General features: G+C 48.1%; 1 protein-coding gene across 1 annotated transcript in view; it reads left to right on the forward strand.

Annotated features, from left to right (window-relative positions):
• The window catches only part of MKLN1 (muskelin 1), a 106641-nt gene extending 92127 nt beyond the window's left edge, over nt 1-14514 (forward strand). The window contains exons 14-19 of the mRNA XM_056846623.1: nt 2011-2158; nt 6499-6613; nt 7313-7452; nt 9355-9457; nt 12294-12348; nt 14393-14514. Of these exons, the coding sequence (XP_056702601.1) occupies nt 2011-2158; nt 6499-6613; nt 7313-7452; nt 9355-9457; nt 12294-12348; nt 14393-14514 (683 nt within the window). The remainder of the gene's footprint in view (nt 1-2010; nt 2159-6498; nt 6614-7312; nt 7453-9354; nt 9458-12293; nt 12349-14392) is intronic.
• The last annotated feature ends 4579 nt before the right edge of the window (nt 14515-19093 follow it).

A 19093-nucleotide genomic window follows, 5' to 3' on the forward strand; every position in this document is an offset into this window, starting at 1 on the left:
CATCCAAGTTTGCTCCCTCTCCCGTAACACCAGAACGCGGGGTCATCTGCTGAAGCTGGAGGGTGAGAGATTCACAACAGAGAAAAGAAAGTATTTCTTCACACAGCGCATGGTTAAACTGTGGAACTCCCTGCCCCGGGATGTGGTGATGGCTGCCAACTTGGAAGGCATTAAGAGGGAAGTGGACATGTTCATGGAAGAGAGGGCTATCCGTGGCTACTAGTAAAAATAGATACACGTCATGATGCATACCTCTTCTCTCCAGGATCAGAGGATCATGCCTATTCTATTAGGTGCTGAGGAACACAGGCAGGATAATGCTGCTGCCGTTGTCTTGTTTGTGGGCTTCCTAGAGGCACCTGGTTGGCCACTGTGTGAACAGACTGCTGGACTTGATGGGCCTCGGCCTGATCCAGCAGGGCTTTTCTTATGTTCTTAAGTTGGCCACTGTCAGAAGCCAGCTTCCAGTAGACAGGAGTGTAGAAAGAGGTGGACTTAGTGACGCGTCCAGTCCCTTTAGGTTCTGGGGGTTTTCTGCCATCTAGTGGTCAGTCTGCCTTCCCTCCAGTCGCCGACTGAAGCCAGCGGTTTCCAACCTTTTTAGTACGGTGACCCATAAGTCCAAATTTACTTGATATGTTGACCCATCCAAGCCTCGCCCACGGGCTTTTTGGCACCCTGGGCAAACTATGACCTTGTCACCCATCCAGTTAAGTATTCTATTTTTGAGAAACAAACAAGCATCGTGCAAAGGGCAAAGCTGCCCCCACTGCGAACCCCGAGCAAGCTGCATTCCGACAAGCACAGCCTTTGCACATGGAGATTGCCATGCATATGGAAAGCCAGCATGGTGTCGTGGTTAAAAGCGGGGGTTTGGAGCGGTAGACTCTGATCTGGAGAAGCAGGTTTGATCCCATGCTCCTCCACATGAGCGGTGGAGGCTAATCTGGTGAACTGGAGTTGTTTGCCCACTCCTACACACGAAGCCAGCTGGGTGACCTTGGGCTAGTCATGGCTCTCTCAGCCTCACCTACCTCACAGGGTGTCTGTTGTGGGGAGGGGAAGGAAAGGTGATTGTAAGCCGGTTTGATTCTTCCTTAAGTGGTAGAGAAAGTCGCCATATAAAAGCCAACTCCTCCTCCTCTTCTTCCTCTTCTTCTTCCTCCTCCTCCTCTTCTTCCTCTTCCTCCCAGCCTTTGACCACCCTCTCCTTCTCCATAAGTTCCTCTAATTTCCCCACCCCCAAGATTCGAAGAAACTCACTCTAGTAACCATTGGGACATGTTTCAATTGATGAACATGTATATGCGGTGAAGCAAAAAAATACCAGTTAATGTATGACATACAAGATACTATTTCCAGGGTCAGGTCTTGGTTTCTAGGATACAAAAAAGAGCAAATGGGAAGGGTAGGGGGTGGCCCATGACCCACTTTCAGAGGTTTCGCGACCCACTTTTGGGACCCAACCCCCAGGTTGGGAAACACTGACTTAAGAAGAAGAGTTGGTTTTTATATGTATGGCTATTTATGTATTATGGAATGCACTGAATTTGTTTTGCTTACACAAGCATAAAGAATGGAATAAAAGGAATATATGCCGACTTTCTCTATCACTTAAGGAAGAATCAAACTGGCCTACAATCTCCTTCCCTTCCCCTCCCCACAACAGACACCCTGTGAGGTAGGTGGGGCTGAGAGAGCTCTAACAGAGCTGTAACTTGCCCAAGGTCACCCAGCTGGCTTCCTGTGGCGGAGCGGGGAATCAGAGTCCACCGCTCCAAACCACTGCTCTTAACCACTACACAACACTGGCTCCATGAAACTTTTCCCTGGTGAATTTGGGCCAGTGGCACCTTCTCAGCCTAGCCTACCTTACAGGGTTTTGTGAGGAGAAAATGGACGACAGGTGATTCCTAGGCGACTCCCTGAGCTCCTCAGGGGAGGGGTGGGATCAAAACGTACTAAATGAATAAATGAGTTAACTTTTCTGGCCTCTTCTCTCACTCACAGTGCCCATGACTGGCTTCACCCAGAGAGCCACCATCGATCCGGAGCTGAACGAAATCCACGTGTTGTCCGGCCTTAGCAAAGACAAAGAGAAAAGGGAAGAGAACGTTCGCAACTCCTTCTGGATTTATGACATCGTACGGAACAGCTGGTAGGTAGTAGAACTCCTTCCTTGGGAAACGGAAGGTGTACCTACTGTTCATGGGTTTATTGGATATTCATAGAATCATGGAATTGAAAGGGTCCACCAGGGTCATCTAGTTCAACCCCCTGCACAAGGCAGGGAATTCAGAACTACCTCCCCACCCACACACACACACCCAGTGACCCCTACTCCATGCCCAGAAGGTGGCCAAGATACCCTCCCTCTCATGATCTTCCTACGGTCATAGAATCAGCATTGGTGACAGATGGCCATCTATCCTCTGCTTCAAAACTTCCAGGGAAATAGAGCTCACCACCTCCCGAGGAAGCCTGTTCCACTGAGGATCCGCTCTGTTAGAAAATTCTTCCTAATGTCTAGACAGACACTCTTTTGATTTAATTTCAACCGTTTTGTTCTGGTCTGACCTTCTGGGGCAACAGAATACAACTTGGCACCATCATCCTCTATATTACAGCCCTTCATTTGCCATTCATTGCCTACCTCTGCATAGCAACTCTGGCCTTCCTTGGTGGTCTCCCATCCAAGTAGTAACCAGGGCTGGCCCTGCTTAGCTTTTGCAATCTCACAAGATTGGGCTAGCCTGCCCCGTCCAGATTAAGATTGATGGATATGATGGTTATCATATCCCCTCTCAGTCGTCTCCTCTTCAGGTTAAACATACCCAGTTCCTTCAACCTTTTTTCATATGATTTGATCTCCAGACCCCTCACCATCTTTGTTGCCCTACTCTGGACACGTTCCGGCTTATCTACATCTTTCTTAAATTGCGGTGCCCAAAACTGAACACAGTACTCTAGGTGAGGTCTAACCAGAGCAGAGTAAAGCGATATCATCACTTTGTGTGATCTGGACTCTACACTTCTGTTGATGCAGCCCAAGATCACATTTGCCTTTTTAGCTACCGCATCATCTCCAGTTGAAAAGGTCAGGTGACAAGTGGTGAGAAAGACCCCTGCCTGAAACCCAGGAGGGCCGCAGCCAATAACAGTAGACAATACTGCCGTTGATGGGCCGAGGGTCTGATTCAGTATAAAGCAGCTTCACGTGTATGTGTGCGGAACCTGGTTTATTTATTACGTCTTGTTTGGTGCATCCTTTCTTTCCTCCTGCATTTCTAGGCAGCGTCCCTGAGGTTCTTAGGAACTCCCTCCTCCAGGCCCTGAGACCGCCTTAGCCTCACCGACGGGTGCTGTGTTATGTAGCATCCAGCCACATCTGCGTGGATATGGGGTGGGCGTACTCCCTGCCCCAGGATGTGGCAATAGCCGGCAACTTGGAAGGCTTTAAAAGGGGAGTGGGCATGTTCATGGAGGAGAGGCCTATTCGTGGCTACTAGTTAAAATGGATACTAGTCATGATGCATACCTGTTCTCTCCAGGATCAGAGGAGCAGGCCTATTATATTAGGTGCTGTGGAACGCAGTCAGGACGATGCTGCTGCAGTCGTCTTGTTTGGGGGCTTCCTGGAGACACCTAGTTGGCCGTTGTGTGAACAGACTGCTGGACTTGATGGGCCTGGGTCTGATCCAGCGTGGCCTTTCTTGTGTTCTTACGTACTGTAAAGCAGGATGCCAGACCAACGCAATCTCAGTCCTCCTCTTGTGTGCTGAGTTCGACATCTGTAGCTGGGTATAAAATCTGCTGGCGGCACTCATGTTGTGCAGATTCGTGCAGGAGAAATGTGATTCTTTGACTTGGAATGCACCTCCTGGATATTTTCTGTCGCAAGATCAGGTCTTTGTATATTTTCTGTGTTTGGATTCTGGCAGAGTATTAGCAATACTTAGCATTTGGGGAGGGGGGGTTAATATGTTTCTGGCACTCACACGTGGCTGAGAGAAGCTGTCCGAAGGATAAGCATCTGCAAAAAACCAGTTTAGTATGCTAGGAGATTGTCAGAGACTTATTTTCCTAATAAACGCTTACCAGAAACAGTTTCACAGCAAGATGTTACTACGATGAATCAGAAGGAAATCTCTGGCAATGGCGGTGGGGGTGGGGGTGGAGTGTTAATGTGATATTTGGATATGCTTTTTGAAACGGTTACAAGAAAGTAACAGTGCTAAAGAGGCATGAAGGTCTGGTGGGGGAAGGGTGGGGAAGGCAGAAAAGGAATCGGTGTGTTTCAAGTCTCCCCCCCCCCTCCAAATTTTGAAGAAGAAAAAAACCCTGGAAATATTCAGGAGCGCTTGGGGGTGGGGAACCCGTGAAAAATTTCCTCTTTCGGAATGGCAAATTTTTGGAAATTTTGAAGTAGGAGAAAAAGTTGGGGTGGGGGGACAGGGCAGGTAATAGATTTTTGGAGGGAAATTTGGATATATGCAATACTTTTTTCTTATCGAACTTAATTGTGTATGCTGTGTTATAAAAGATTTCTTTGATGTTGAGGCAGTAAAATGAATTTAGTTGGCCCCTTCTTCAAAACAAAAAAATGTAAACGCCGTTGTTTTCTACCGACAAAATTGCAAATACTAAAGAAAAAGCTGCCAACCGCTTGCACCCTGTGCTACCTTCGAACTCTAGTTTTGTACCTCTGGGAGTTAGAGAGAAAAGCTGCAAATAAAAAGCACTTTTTTTTTTGCAGTAAGCAGAATACGTTGCATGGACAAACGGTATCATATAGTCACAGTAGGGCCGGCAACATATTTAGATATTATTTTAAACATTAAAACATTCTTGAAATTTAACTGATTTCTTTTTTAAATTAATTTTTATTTTCAATATATGGGTACAGAAAGAAAGAAAGAAGGTGGGGGAAAGACATAATGTGCTAATTAGCAGTGCTCATTTGCTCGATCATGCCCCACAAGAAACGTTCTCCCTTAATAAAATCTGTAAGAAAACTAAACTGAGCTATACCGTGATCATTTATTGGTGACGATTATTGAGAAACATTGCTGACTGCTATAGTCACTTAGTATGAATCTCAGCTCTCTTTTCTATCTATTCGCACAATATTAACTATGCCCACAATGAGTAATCTTTGATGAGAATAACCTAACATCCTACAAAAGCAAGTAATTATCAGTTTCCTAAAGACACACAGCAGTTATCATTTGGTTTCATCCTAAAGTATTAACTGATATGAAGTCACATATATTTATCAAAGAGAAGAAGAAATTTTAACTAATTTCATCCACAATTCACATGCTGTAAAGTGCAAGCCGAGGTACCTTGTGTTTAATTGCTGTGATTTCAACACGATTGTTGCTGTGTTGCTAGCTGCTTCTTTGGGTTCTTTGTACCTTTGGGTCCAAAGCGCCATTGCCTCCTGGGGCTACAGTCCCTCAGCGCCATGTCCATATACTACAGTCCCTCAGCATCATATCTATATTTGCTGTCAAGTCGCAGCTGACTTATTGCACCCCTGTAGGGTTTTCAAGGCAAGAGGTATACAGAGGTTAGGTATGCTGTTGCGGTCAGAGCTGTGTAGGCAAATAGGTTACTAGGTCCTGTATCTCACTAAGAGACACGTTACCTTACTTAACCAAATGCCCCATAAGCAGTGATACAAGCTTTGAACTTTTCTAAGAAAAATTCCTTTTTATTGTAAATGCTTCAGAATATAAAAAGAATGTGGGATCAGGACATAGGGTACATCAGTTCCAAGCATAATTCAAGTCAGTTACAGTTACATTGTAAGAAAAAATCTTAACAGAATATTTCAAAGTATAAGCAGATCATCTTAAGTAAAAGTTACAGTGGAAATACAGTAGATATACCAAGTTCATCATACCTCTGGGAGTGCCATGCTTCTGGGGTAATTCTATAGACAGACCGGCAGCACGTCTGCCTTAGAATTCCCAAGTTCTAGACAACTTCAGACCCCTTATATACATTTTTCCAAGGAAACTCTGTTTATCTTAAGTGAAGGTCACTGCAGCTGTTTTTGAGCACAAGTGCACTGACACCTGTTCCTTAAACTATTCTTGAGCACAGGTGCGCTGAACAGGTGCTTAACAGGTGTGCTGAAGCCTGTTTAAAGCATAGTAGCAAAGATTCTTTATAATTATCATTCCTAGCAAACATTTATACAATTTCCAAGTTACCATTTTATATGATTCCTGCCTGTATGGGTCAATATTACTCTCTGCCCATAACAATGCCATTGCCTGCCTCAGCATAGCCACCCCTGGATTTCCTCGCTGGTCTCCTGTCCAAGTACTAACCAGTCTTCAAGCAGCAGCTGGACGAACGCTTGTTAGGGATGCTCTAGGCTGATCCTGCATTGAGCAGGGTGTTGGCCTGGACGGCCTGTCTGGCCCCTTCCAAGCCCATGAATCTGTGACTGTCAGCAGGGCCCTTGACCCAGCGCTGTTTTCGCAGGTCTTGCGTCTACAAGAATGACCAGGCGGCCAAAGAGAATGCGAGCAAGAGCCTGCAGGAGGAGGAGCCCTGCCCGCGTTTCGCACACCAGCTCGTGTACGACGAGTTGCACAAGGTGAGCTCGTCGCTTGCCCCCCCCCCCCTTGACATGGTCATTTTTGTTACACCAAGCAAACGTGGACCAGCAGCCCTTAAGCGCATCCGATGGCCGTCGCTACCTTATCGGGAGTTGGAGGGCACGTAAGGCACCTGTGTAAGGGAGCCAGCGTGGTGTAGTGGTTAATAGCGGTGGGCTCTAATATGGTGTACCAGGTTGGTTTTCCCCACTCCTCCGCATGAAGCCAGCTGGGTGACCTTGGGCTAGTTACAGCTCTCTTAGAGCTCTCTCAGCCCGACCTGCCTCACAGTGGGTCTGTTGTGGGGAAGGGAAGGGAAGGTGATTGTAAGCCGGTTTGAATCTCCCTTAAGTGGCAGAGAAAATCGGCATATAAAAACCAACTCTTCTTCTTTTCCCCCTCCCCCTCCTCTTCTTCTTCTCCTCCTTCTCCTCCTCCTCTTTCTCCTCCTCCTCCTCTTCTCCTTCTCCTTTGTTTCCTTCTTCTCCTCCTCCTCCTCTTCTTCTTCTCCTCTCCTCCTCCTCCTTCTCCTCCTCCTCTGGCAGAGTATTCGAGAGCTTCGAGAAACAGGAAATGGGGGGTTGGGGTTGGGTAGCATTCACCAGGGCAACAGGTCCGGCACCAGGCAGGCTTTGCCCGCTTTTGAATTAAATCAGTCTGCCCTCCATGATCTGATTTTTTCTTTGTGGTCCTTCAAGGTTCATTATTTGTTTGGAGGGAATCCAGGCAAATCCTGTTCTCCAAAGATGCGGCTGGACGACTTCTGGTCCCTCAAGCTCTGTCGGCCATCCAAGGAATACCTGCTACGCCACTGCAAGTACCTAATAAGGAAGCACAGGTATGGTAAGGAGCAACCCAGGTCCTCCTTGGTGGTCTGCCATCCATCTACTGACTGTGGCTGACCCTCCCTAGCTTCCAAGGTCTGAACAGTCAGGGCTATTCAGGTTTATAAAAAAATAAATACTTAAGTACCATTAAGTTGCAATCAACTTACGGCAACCCCTCCGGGGGTTTTCAAGGCAGGAGATGAACAGAGTTGGTCTTCTGTTGCCTTCCTCTGCATAACAACCCCAGTCTCCCATCTACCTACTAACTGTGACTGGCCCATCTTAGCTTCCAAACGCCGACAAGATCATGCTAAGCTGGCCTATTCAGGCGGTTCTTCTTCACAGATCACAAGTAATGTTGCTGAGTTCTGTGCTTTTGTATATAAAGTTCACCGCAAGTTCACCGTACAATGGGAAAAAAATGTTAAACGAATTTAAATCTCAAATTTTATATTCATATTTTTACAGCGGTTTGTTTTTATTTTAGCTTTTATAGATTTATTTATAGACTCCATCGTCATTGGAATTATACAGGTGGTAAAACGGGCTTACTATTATCATGAATTAGTCTTCCGGCTTTGCCCTGTCGAAAATGGTTTTCTTCCTCACTTGAATGTGAATATGCATTTTACTGGTCAAAGACCGTAACAATAATAAAAGTAAAGGCGGTTATTCTGCGATAACAGAGCCCTATTACCTTTACCAAAATGATCTCCTGAACTGTTCAGGAGATCCAGCATGGGGTAGTGGTTAAGAGCGGTGGTTTGGAGCGGCGGAGTCTGCTCTGGAGAACCGGGTTTGATTCCCCACTCCTCCACATGAATGGCAGAAGCTAATCTGGTGAACCAGATTCGTTTCCCCACTCCTACACATGAAGCCAGATGGGTGACCTTGGGCAAGTTACAGCTCTCTTAGAGCTCTCTCAGCCCCACCTACCTCACAGGGTGTCTGTGGTGGGGAGGGGAAGGGAAGGTGATAGTAAGCTGGTTTGACTCTTCCTTAAAATGTAGAGAAAGTGGGCATATAAAAACCAACTCTTCTCCTCCTCCTCCTCACAGTTTGCCAACCGCCAGAAGCACGGGAGCTTTCCCGACCATTTAATAGTTAAATTTTTGAGGTTGTGGATTTCTGTATCCTTCCAAAGAACGGGGGCGAAGCTTTGCTTTCCATCAGTTCTGTAGCCAAGTTCCCCCGAGAACAAACGGCTCTTCAAAGCTGCTTGGGGCTAACGTCGGGGGGGGGGGGCTGGATCCCTTCTCTCCCCCCTCCACCACCTCCCGTTTCAGCGCAGGTTTGAAGAGCGCTAATCGCAGTCAGGCCTGAGTTTTGTATCTTTAAGGGTTAAGATGCAGCTGGGGAGAATGAACACAAAGCAGTCTTGCTTTCGATCAATAGCTCCCTGAGGTTTTTCATCGGTTTTGAACAAATTAAAGCCAAAACCAGTCCCTCTGATCTCTCTCTCAGTCAACTTGAAAATCCCCCAAGTCCACGTAGGCTTCTGTCCTCTATTCTCATGCCTTCCTCAGGGAGTCTTACAGAAATGTGAAAAGGCAGGTGAGAAGGATAAGGCGTGGCTTTTCATCCCTCAGGCAGGGCACATGCTGGGTTTTTTTTAGCATTTTAATGCAGAAGAAGAAGAGGTTTGTATACCCCGCTTTTCTCTACCTCAGGGAGTCTCAAACCAGCTTACAATCGCCTTCCCTTCCTCTCCCCACAACAGACACCTTGTGAGGTAGGTGGGGCTGAGAGAGTTAAGAGAGAACTGTGTCTTGCCCAAGGTCACCCAGCAGGCTTCATGTGGAGGAGTAGGGAATCGAACTCAGTTCACCAGACTAGAGTCCTCTTAACCACTGCACCATGCTGGGCAAACAGAACTGAGCTGCCGTGTGTTAAACGCTTATTTGTTGTGGCAGGTTTGAAGAGAAGGCCCAGACGGATCCACTAAGTGCCCTGAAATACCTGCAGAACGACCTGTTTGTCACGGTAGATCACTCGGACCCGGAGGAGACAAAAGAGGTAAGGAGGCGGGTGCTGGCCTGGGGCTTTTCCCTCTTCTCGTGAACACAAAAAATGTTTCATGCTGCGAAGTGCATTCTGAGCCGTACAAATCTATGTACAAATCTATGGTGAGACCACACTTGGAATACTGTGTACAGTTCTGGTCACCACACCTAAAAAAGGATATTACAGAGCTTGAGGAGGTGCAGAAAAGAGCAACCAAAATGATTAGGGGACTAGAGCAACTGTCCTATGGGGAGCGGTTAAGACTCTTAGGGCTGTTTAGCTTGGAAAGAAGGCAGCTAAGGGGAGACACGATAGAGGTCTGTAAAATTATGCATGGTTTGGAGACAGTCGACAGGGATAAATTTTTCTTCCTCTCGCATAATACTAGAACACGAGGTCATCTGTTGAAGCTGGAGGGTGACAGATTCAAAACAGATAAAAGGAAGTATTTTTTCACACAACGCATAGTTAAATTGTGGAACTCCCTGCCCCAGGATGTGGTGATGGCTGCCAGCTTGGAGGGCTTTAAGAGGGGAGTGGACATATTCATGGAGGAGAGGGGTATTCATGGCTGTTAGTTAGAACAGACTGCTGGACTTGATGGGACTTATTCTGATCCAGCAAGGCTTTTCTTATGTTCTTATGAGCACGCCTATTATATGAGGTGCTGTGGAACACAGGCAGGATGGTGCTGTTGCAGTGGTCTTGTTTGGGGGCTTCCTAGAGGCACCTGGTTGGCCACTGTGCGAACAGACTTCTGGACTTGATGGGCCTTGGTCTGATCCAACAGGGCCTTTTACAGTCCTGTGCCTGTCGGTTCCAAAGTAGCATACTCCCTAAGCTCCGTAGACTCAGTTGCGTCTTTCTGGCTAAAGCAGTGGATGTGTTGCGTGCCTCCCCCCCCCATGATACATAAACACAAAACCTTGAATGGTTTGAAATCTCAACACTTTTAAACATCTTTACACTGTGTGTGTGTTACTTCATCTCTTAAATTTCAGTGGATTGCTCTTTGTAAATTTTTATTGACCGTTTAGAAACTTTTAACAGTATCGCTGTAGGCTCTTTGGGGCAGAGGCTGGTTTTCGTCAGTCTGCCGTGGTTGTCTTCTGTGGCCTTTTGACAGCAGTGATGGGAATGATAAGGGTCTAGAAGGCAAACTGACCTTAGGCAGATGACCTTAGGCAGATGATGAGAGGGAGGGCATCTTGGCCATCTTCTGGTCACTAGGGGCGTGGGGAGGAGGTAGTTGTGAATGTCCTACATTGTGCAGGAGGTTGGACTTGATTACCCCGGTGGTCCCTTCCAACTCTATGCTTCTATGATTCTCTAACCTGCACCAGCCTCTGACCTAGCCTGTTCTCCTGCAGACCAACACGGCCGCCTCCTGAAACTTTGGCGCATCTGAATGAACCATGTGGCACATCTGCATGCAGTGGTACGATCAGGCATGCCCTTAAGGGACCTTGTCTGGGAGCATCCATCTCCGTGCCGCATAGTTTAGCTCTTAACATTTGGCTGATTTCAGCAGGTTCCCTCCAAAGCCAAGCAAAGTCAGACTGCCACATTGCATTTAGTGTGAGAGGCAAGCCAAGTGAGAGCTGGCACTTAGGTGGAATTCACATTTATGCAACAACTGTGGAGGGTCTAGTTTTTGTTTTCAGGTTTTTTTTTCTTTTTGGCCACTGTGATACTGTAAAGAAGCGGAATAATGCTTAGAGTACCTTTTGTCTGACTTGCTGGTAATTCACCTCTGTTCGTGCAATGCCAAGATAACAGCAATAAATTACTCTGGTTGGAACAGTCCAACACAGGGGTCCCCAGCCTTTTTGAGCCTGTGGGCACCTTTGGAATTTGTGGTGGGCGCAGCCACAAAATGGCCGCTGCAGGAGGCGGAGCTAACCAGAAAATGGCCACCATGGGATGTGGGTGCACGCATGCTTGCGCGCTCGCACGCACATATATACAGCTCAAAAAAAGGAGACAAGAGGAGTAATTTTTTTAAGAATACATTGGGACAGGGGAAAGAGAGGATGAAACTAATGTGGTGGCTGCTGCTGCTGAAACAACTTTATTTTAATTTGCACAGCCAATGAGGGTCTCCCGGAGCCAATAAAAAGCGCTGCTGGGCAAAAACCTCACCCGGCCACATCCACTTTCTAAAAGCACCTGGCAAGCACCAGGAAAGATGTTGGCAGGCACCATGGCACTAGGGTTGCCAACCTCCAGGTGGTGGCTGGAGATCTCCTGCTATTGCAACTGATCTCCAGCCGATAGAGATCAGTTCACCTGGAGACAATGGCCGCTGTGGCAGTTGGACTCTACGGCATTGAAGTCCCTCCCCTCCAAACCCTGCCTTCCTCAGGCTCCACCCCCCAAATCTCCAGGCATTTCCCAATCCAGAGCTGGCAACCCTACTAGCTCTATACCTAGGTTGCCAACCTCCAGGTACTAGCTGGAGACCTCCTGTAATTGCAAGTGGTCTCCAGCCGATAGATATCAGTTCCCCTGGAGAACATGGCGGCTGTGGCCATTGGACTCTATGGCATTGAAGTCCCTCCCCAAACCCTGCCCTCTTCAGGCTTCGCCCCCCAAATCTCCAGGCATTTCCCTACCCGGAGCTGGCAACCCAAGATGGCACCCACGGGCACTATGTTGGGGACACCTGGTCTTGCATAAAAAATAGCACGGGTGATACTTGGAATTACTTGCGGATAAAGGGTGAAGGCTCAAGTGTAGGAGGGACATCCCCGTTCCCCACCAGGTGGTTTAAATGGTTGATGAATAATACTTTTATTTTCCTCTAGGTATACTGGAAAATGTGTTTTTAATCTTTTTCCTCCCCTAGTTCCAGCTGCTGGCCTCCGCCCTCTTCAAATCCGGCTCAGACCTGAGCACCCTGGGTGAGTATAGGACGGCTTTCAAGCTCTCGCTCTGTTAGATGCGGCATGGCAGCGTCAGCCACGTAAGCGCAAAGGCCCTGGCCAAAGTAAATTAACTTGTGCCGTGTCCTCGAAGCCTTCAGACTGGGGAGCTGCAGCACAAAGCACTGTTAAAAGTGGTTACTTCCAGCTGCTCTTCCTAGCCTTGGGTGAATGCATCTCCTCAGGCAGCTTGTCAAGGGAAACAGCAGCTTTTTCCTAGAGTCAGAAATCCAGACTTCAGCTTCCCGAACTGTAGCAATTCCTCCCTTTTCATCCCGACATCAGCATGGTGTAGTGGTTTGGAGTGGTGGGGCTGCAGATTCTAATCTGGAGAACTGGGTTTGATTCCCCACTCCTCCACGTGAGCGGCGGAGGCTAATCTGGTGAACTGGGTTGGTTTCCCCACTCCTCCACATAAAGTCAGCTGGCTGACCTTGGGCTAGTCACAGCTTCCTTAGAGCTCTCTCAGCCCCACCTACCTCCCAGGGTGTGTGTTGTGGGGAGGGGAAGAGAAGGTGATTGTAAGCTGGTTTGAGTCTCCCTTAAGTGGTAGAGAAAGTTGGTATATACAAACCAACTCTTCTTCTTCCTCTTCCTGTTTTTCATCTTCCTCTTCTTCCTCCCCAAGCTGCCCTCTTCAGAATATTGCCTTGATTTGAAAATCTTTTGGCAGAGTCCTGCAGCTCGGTGTCCGGGATTCGTAACCTTCTCTTTCCCTCTCCGAATCACCCATGCAGAAAGGGTTGCCAGCCTTCAGGTGAGGCCTGGCGGTCTCCCAGAATTACAGCCAATTTCCTGACAACAGGGATCAGTTTTCCCTGAGGAAAATGGCTGCTTTCAAAGGTGGCATTATACCCTGCTGAGGCCCCTCCCTTCCCCAAATCCAGAAGCTCCATGGGGTGAACCCTCAGAGAGTCCTGTGTTTGTAGGGTGTCTCTTGGGCCCCTTACTGAGATGCCTGGGCTGTGCTGGCTTTCAGCAGTCGATTTTTAAATATGACATTCCCCTTGTATACTTTGCCGGCTGTTTGTACCTCACCCCACCGCCCTGCCCCAAATCAGATTGACCTAAAGCAGGAGACCCCAACCTTCTTGAAGAAGAAGATTTGGTTTTTATACCCCACCTTTTCTCTACTTTTAAGGAACCTCAAAGCGGCTTACAATCGCCTTCCCCTCTCCACAACGGACACCTTGTGCCAGTGTGGTGTAGTGGTTTGGAGCGGTGGACTCTGATCTGGAGAACCGGGTTTGATTCCCCACTTTGCCAGGGAGCACATAAGAACATAAGAAAGGCCATGCTGGATCAGAGCAAGGCCCATCAAGTCCAGCAGTCTGTCACACAGTGGCCAACCAGGTACCTCTAGGAAGACCACAAACAAGACGAGTGCAGCAGCACGATTACACATAACTCTTCAACATTGCGGGCGGAAAATCTGTCCAACCAGGTGCCTTTTAATCTGCATTGCCAATCAGAAGCCCTGCTGGGCAAAACCCCCACCTGGCCGTGCTCTTGATGGGCACCAGGAAAACTGTCAGTGGGCACCACGGCACCCACGGCACCAGGTTGGATGCCCCTGATGTACAGCAGAGGTCCCTGAGAGCCATCCATGCCATTGGGGTCTTTGTAGGGAGCTTTTGTGGAACTTCTTCAAACTGTAGTTCAGTGGTGCAGTGGTTTGGAGCTGTGGACTCTGATCTAGAGAACCGGGTTCGATTCCCCACTTCTCCACATGAGCGGCGGAAGCTAATCTGGTGAACTGGATTTGTTTCCCCACTCCTACACACAAAGCCAGCTGGGTGACCTTGGGCTAGGCACGCACTCTTAGCCCCACCTACCTCACAGGATGTCTGTCTGTTGTGGGGAGGGGAAGGGAAGGTCGGCATATAAAAACCAACTCTTCTTTCAAATTCTGCCAGATTTGGGTTTTTTTCTGGTTCTTTTTCTGGCAAAACAACCAACCAGCATCCAAAATCTGGATTTGTCTCACCTCTCTTCTCCCTTCCCCCCTTTTCTCCACCTCCAGGATTTTCGGACGTCGACCACATCTACGCCCAACGAACTCAGCTCTTTGATACTTTAGTGAACTTCTTTCCCGACAACATGACGCCGCCCAAAGGCAACTTGGTAGACCTCATCACTCTGTGACGGGTGGGGTGGCCAGGACACTTCGCTTTCAGTATTTTTAATTTTTTTTTTCTTTTTGGTGCATTGATTTGAGTGACTGGTGGACTGCAGTAATAGAGTAACCCGGCTTTGAAAAGGGGCTTTATGGATAATACCAAATGGGATTAGGCTAATAAAGAGAGAGAAAAAAAGTAATTAATGTACTTCTAACGAAACGAAAAAACACAAAAATCTATATTTTCTGACCTTGGCTTTTTAAAAGTGGACGGACGTCGAAAAGAAGAAAGCAAAACGGTGTCTCTGTCTTCAGTTGTTAATGCTTCGCGGTCTCCTCCCCACCCGCCCCCAGCGTGCGATTGAAGCCTTAGAGAATGACAGCGGGAAGGGGAGGGGGAGAAGCAGCGTAGTTGTAATTTTGTCCTGATTCTTGCTTTGCCGATTATTTCGCTTTGCTTTTCAGCGTTTGTGCAACCTGTCACAGGTATCCGAGGATACTTGTGTGTGTGTGTGTGTGTCTGTATATGTGTGTCGACTCGGGTCTCGTTCTTGCAACGCGACCATGTGATGGAACGCAACCCCACAGCCTGCTCAGCTTGGAGAAGCCAGCCACCCCCGGTATGTAGTTCAGATCTTGCTAGGAAACCGGTATATCAGTGACCCGGGAGAAACTACATAACATCCAAATCGCAAGATGGCATGGTACCGCTGTGCTCCGCACTGGTCAGTCCACACCTGGAGTATTGTGTGCAGTCCTGGAGGCCTTCCTTCAAAAAGGATGTGGGCAGAGTCAAGCGGGTGCAGAGGAGAGCAACGAGGATAATCCGGGGCCTGGAGACCAAGCCCTACGAGGAAAGGCTGAGGGAGTTGGGAATGTTCATTCTAGAGAAGAGAAGGTTAAGGGGGGACAGGATTGCTCTCTTGAAGTATTTGAAGGGCTGTCGCTTAGAGGAGGGAAGGGAGCTGTTCCTGTTGGCAGCAGAGGATAGGACTCGCAAGAATGGGTTTAAATTGTGGGCAGAAAGGTACCCACTGGATATTGCGGGGGGGGGGGAATTACAGTAAGAGTTGTTTGACAGTGGAATCAGCTCCCTGGGGAGGTGGTGAGCTCCCCCTCACTGGCAGTCTTTAAGCAGAGGCCGGACAAACACTTGTCAGGGATGCTCTAGGCTGATCCTGCATTGTCAGGGGGTTGAACTAGATGACCTCTATGGCCCCTTCTAACTCTATGATTCTACTACTTGAGATTCAGACACATGTTACAAAAGGCCCCCAAAGCTAGTCCGGGACGGGGAGGCAGAAGCTGCTTTAGGGGGGTTGTAACCCTGTGCCTTCCTGCCACTTTTCTGTTGGTTATCCACCCCACATGTTGCTTCCCTGCCCCAGCACATGCGTACACACACACATGCAGCTGCATGCTGCCGTTGGCAAAGGTCAGCGCATGTCAGGACACCTGGGAGAAAAACGGGTGAGCCCTGCTGAGGCTATCGTATTTTGGTCACATCATGAGACGACAAGAGTCACTGAAAAAGACCGTCATGCTAGGAAAGGTTGAGGGCAGCAGGAAAAGAGGAAGACCCAACACGGGATGGATTGACTCAATAAAGGAAGCCACAGACCATAATTTGCAAGATTTGAGCAAGGCTGTCAAAGATAGGACATTTTAGAGGACTTTCATTCATAGGGTCGCCATGAGTCGGAAGCGACTTGATGGCACTTACACATCTGCTGGATCAGACAAATGGTCCTTCTAGTCCAGCATCCTGTCTCACACAGTGGCCAACCAGTTATTCTGGAGGGCCAACAGCAAAGCATCAAGGCCGAGGCCTTCCCCTGATGTGGCCTCCTGGCACTGGCATTCAGAGGTTGACTGTCTCTGAATCTGGAGGTTCACTTTTGTCACCATTGCTAGTAGCCACTGATAAACCCCCTCCTGCTTGAATCTCTCTAATCTCCTTTTAAAACGGTCTATGCCTCTGGCATATGGATTGAAAGTGGGGATTCCCCTTCCTCCAGTTTCCTTTTCTCCTCTTTTCCCCCAGTGAAACCTTTAGTGCAGGAACGTGTGGGAAGTTTGCCTAGAACCACAGTGGGGTTCCCAGAATCATATAGTTCAAATTGACCATTGTAGGGTTACACACTTGTTTAAGAACGTAACACTTAGAACACGAAGATTGCACATTCCCAAGATTCTTCTCTTGCGACAGTTCCTGGGGTGGGGAAATTTTTTTGAGAATTGTCTCTGGGATCCATGCCAAGGAGAGACTTGGATTTCTGGGAATGGTAGTTTTGCCAGGTTCAGCTAGCACTTCACTCTCTGGCCTGCGCCGTTCAAGAGCAACATAAGAAAGGCCCTGCTGGATCAGACCAAGGCCCATCAAGTCCAGCAGTCTGTTCACACAGTGGCCAACCTAGGAAGCCCACAAGCAAGATGACTGCAGCATCATTGTCCTTTCTGTGTTCCACAGCACTTAATAGAGTAGGCATGTTCCTCTGATCCTGGCGAGAATAGGTACGCATCATGACTAGTATCCATTTTTACTAGTAGCCATGAATAGCCCTCTCCTCCATGAACATGTCCACTCCCCTCTTAAAGTCTTCCAAGTTGGCAGCCATCACCACTTCCTGGGGCAGGGAGTTCCACAATTTTAACTATGCATTGTGCGAAGAGGTGTAGCGAGCCAGCGTGGTGTAGTTAGAGTGTCGGACTTGGATCTGGGAGACCCAGGTTCGAATCCCCCCTCTGCCATGGAAGCTTGCTGGGTGACCTGGGGCCAGTTGCACACTCTCAGCCTAGCCTACCTCCCAGGATTGTTGTGAGGATTCAGTGAAAGAGAAGGGAACAATGTAAGCCACTGTGGGTTTCCATTGGGGAGACAGGCAGGGCATAAATGAAGTCAATAAATAAACGTGAGAGGCCGCCAGTGAAATACCACTACTGTTCTCAGCGCCATTCCATGTGTTGGCTGGAGTAGACAATACCAACCTTGATGGACCAAGGGTTGGTATCTTGCCTGAGGGTGAAATCACAAGGATTGGTTCAGAGTGTTGGAGGAGAGGCAGGACTTTTAAGGATGAATGCCACTGCTACCACTAAGAGACCCCCTTGGGGGGGGGTATTCCCACAAATACACATGAAGCTGCCTTATGCTAAATGGACCCTTGGTCCATCAAGGTCAGTATTGACTACTCGGACTGGTCTTTTAGCTGGAGATGCCAGGGATTGAACCTGGGTCCTTGTGGGACCTGTGACCCCACCCCTATTAGACTAGCTCTGAAGTGTAACAGGAAGTAGTTTTTTTTGGGGGGGGGAGGGAAGGACCTGTCAGCTGGGAATTCCCTTTGCTTTCATTCCCATTTTTAATCTCAAACACATTTAATTCGGCTTGGCCTGCTATACACTAGCAAGGAAGATTGATCTGCCACACTTGGACTTTGGGATTCTGAAGCTGAACCCGAATCAGTGTCTGGTATCCATCACGGTGTCCAATAGAACTCCCCTTTTGGGGGGCGGGCTCTTTGGGAGGGGAACCACATCACATGATACGAGTAGGGAGATGAAAGAGAATCGTAACGCCAGAATCCTCCACGGAAGATAAAGCCGTCTGGCCCCACCGCTGGCCTATGAAGTTTCTGGCCCTCGTGACTCGTGGCTGAGGATCTGGAGGGAATCCCTTTCTCCGTTGAGCAATAGGATGTTCTTCCAAGCTCATTTAATATGACTACTATGAAATTTGGGTTGGTGTTTTGGCAAATGGTGCTTGGCCATGATTCGGCAGCATGGCTGGAGGCCGGCACAACTAGTTGTCGATGGTCAGGTAGGAAGAAAGGCATGAAGTGAATTTCCCAGGATACACCAAGTCACTTGGGTTACTGGTGATGTTACGAGCTAGGTCAGGCCTTGGCAATAGAAGGCGCATCATGCGACCTGGTTGAGAATGAATAAAGCCCTTTTCTCCCTGCAGCATTTTTTGTATAAATCCATCCTACCTGCAGCAAATGTCTGGCTCATTTGGACAGACAAGGGATGTCTTCTTTCTACATGCTGAACTTGAGACTCCTTTCTGTCTGATCTGGTCTTAACTAGGGTTGTGCATATTGATAAACCAAAATTAGCTGTTTCAGCAATATTCGGGCTTTGGGGTTACCGAGCGCCAAAACCTGGGGGTCTGCCCAAAGCCAAATAGGTGATTGCTGAAAAAGCTGAATAAATATTTGGCTTTTTCGGGTTCGGCTAGTTGTCTTTGCTCAGATGCACGGCTCTGTGCTTTCTCCCTTTTTTCTATCCTTTTTTTTACTGGTTTTGTTAGGGCCCCATAGTTGGTGCCCTTTTGAGGTTGGGGTCGTGTAATCGGAGACAACTTGGTCTGACAAACCATTCAATGAGTTGATATGGATCAAGCGTAAGGTTTTTTTTAAAAAAAAGATGGGGCTCACCAAGTCCCATCCAGAGGGATATACCCTCCAACTAAAAAGAACTGGCTTCAACAGCTGCTGACACCACCAGGCTTCCGAAGGAGACTCCCTTCCCTGTTCGGATGAGCAATCTTCAGACAGCCCCCATGGTTGAGACTTTGGCTGGCTCTGATCTCAACCCCCCCCC

The sequence above is a fragment of the Euleptes europaea genome, chromosome 3, assembly GCF_029931775.1.
Source record: "Euleptes europaea isolate rEulEur1 chromosome 3, rEulEur1.hap1, whole genome shotgun sequence".
In the NCBI taxonomy this organism is placed as follows: domain Eukaryota; kingdom Metazoa; phylum Chordata; class Lepidosauria; order Squamata; family Sphaerodactylidae; genus Euleptes; species Euleptes europaea.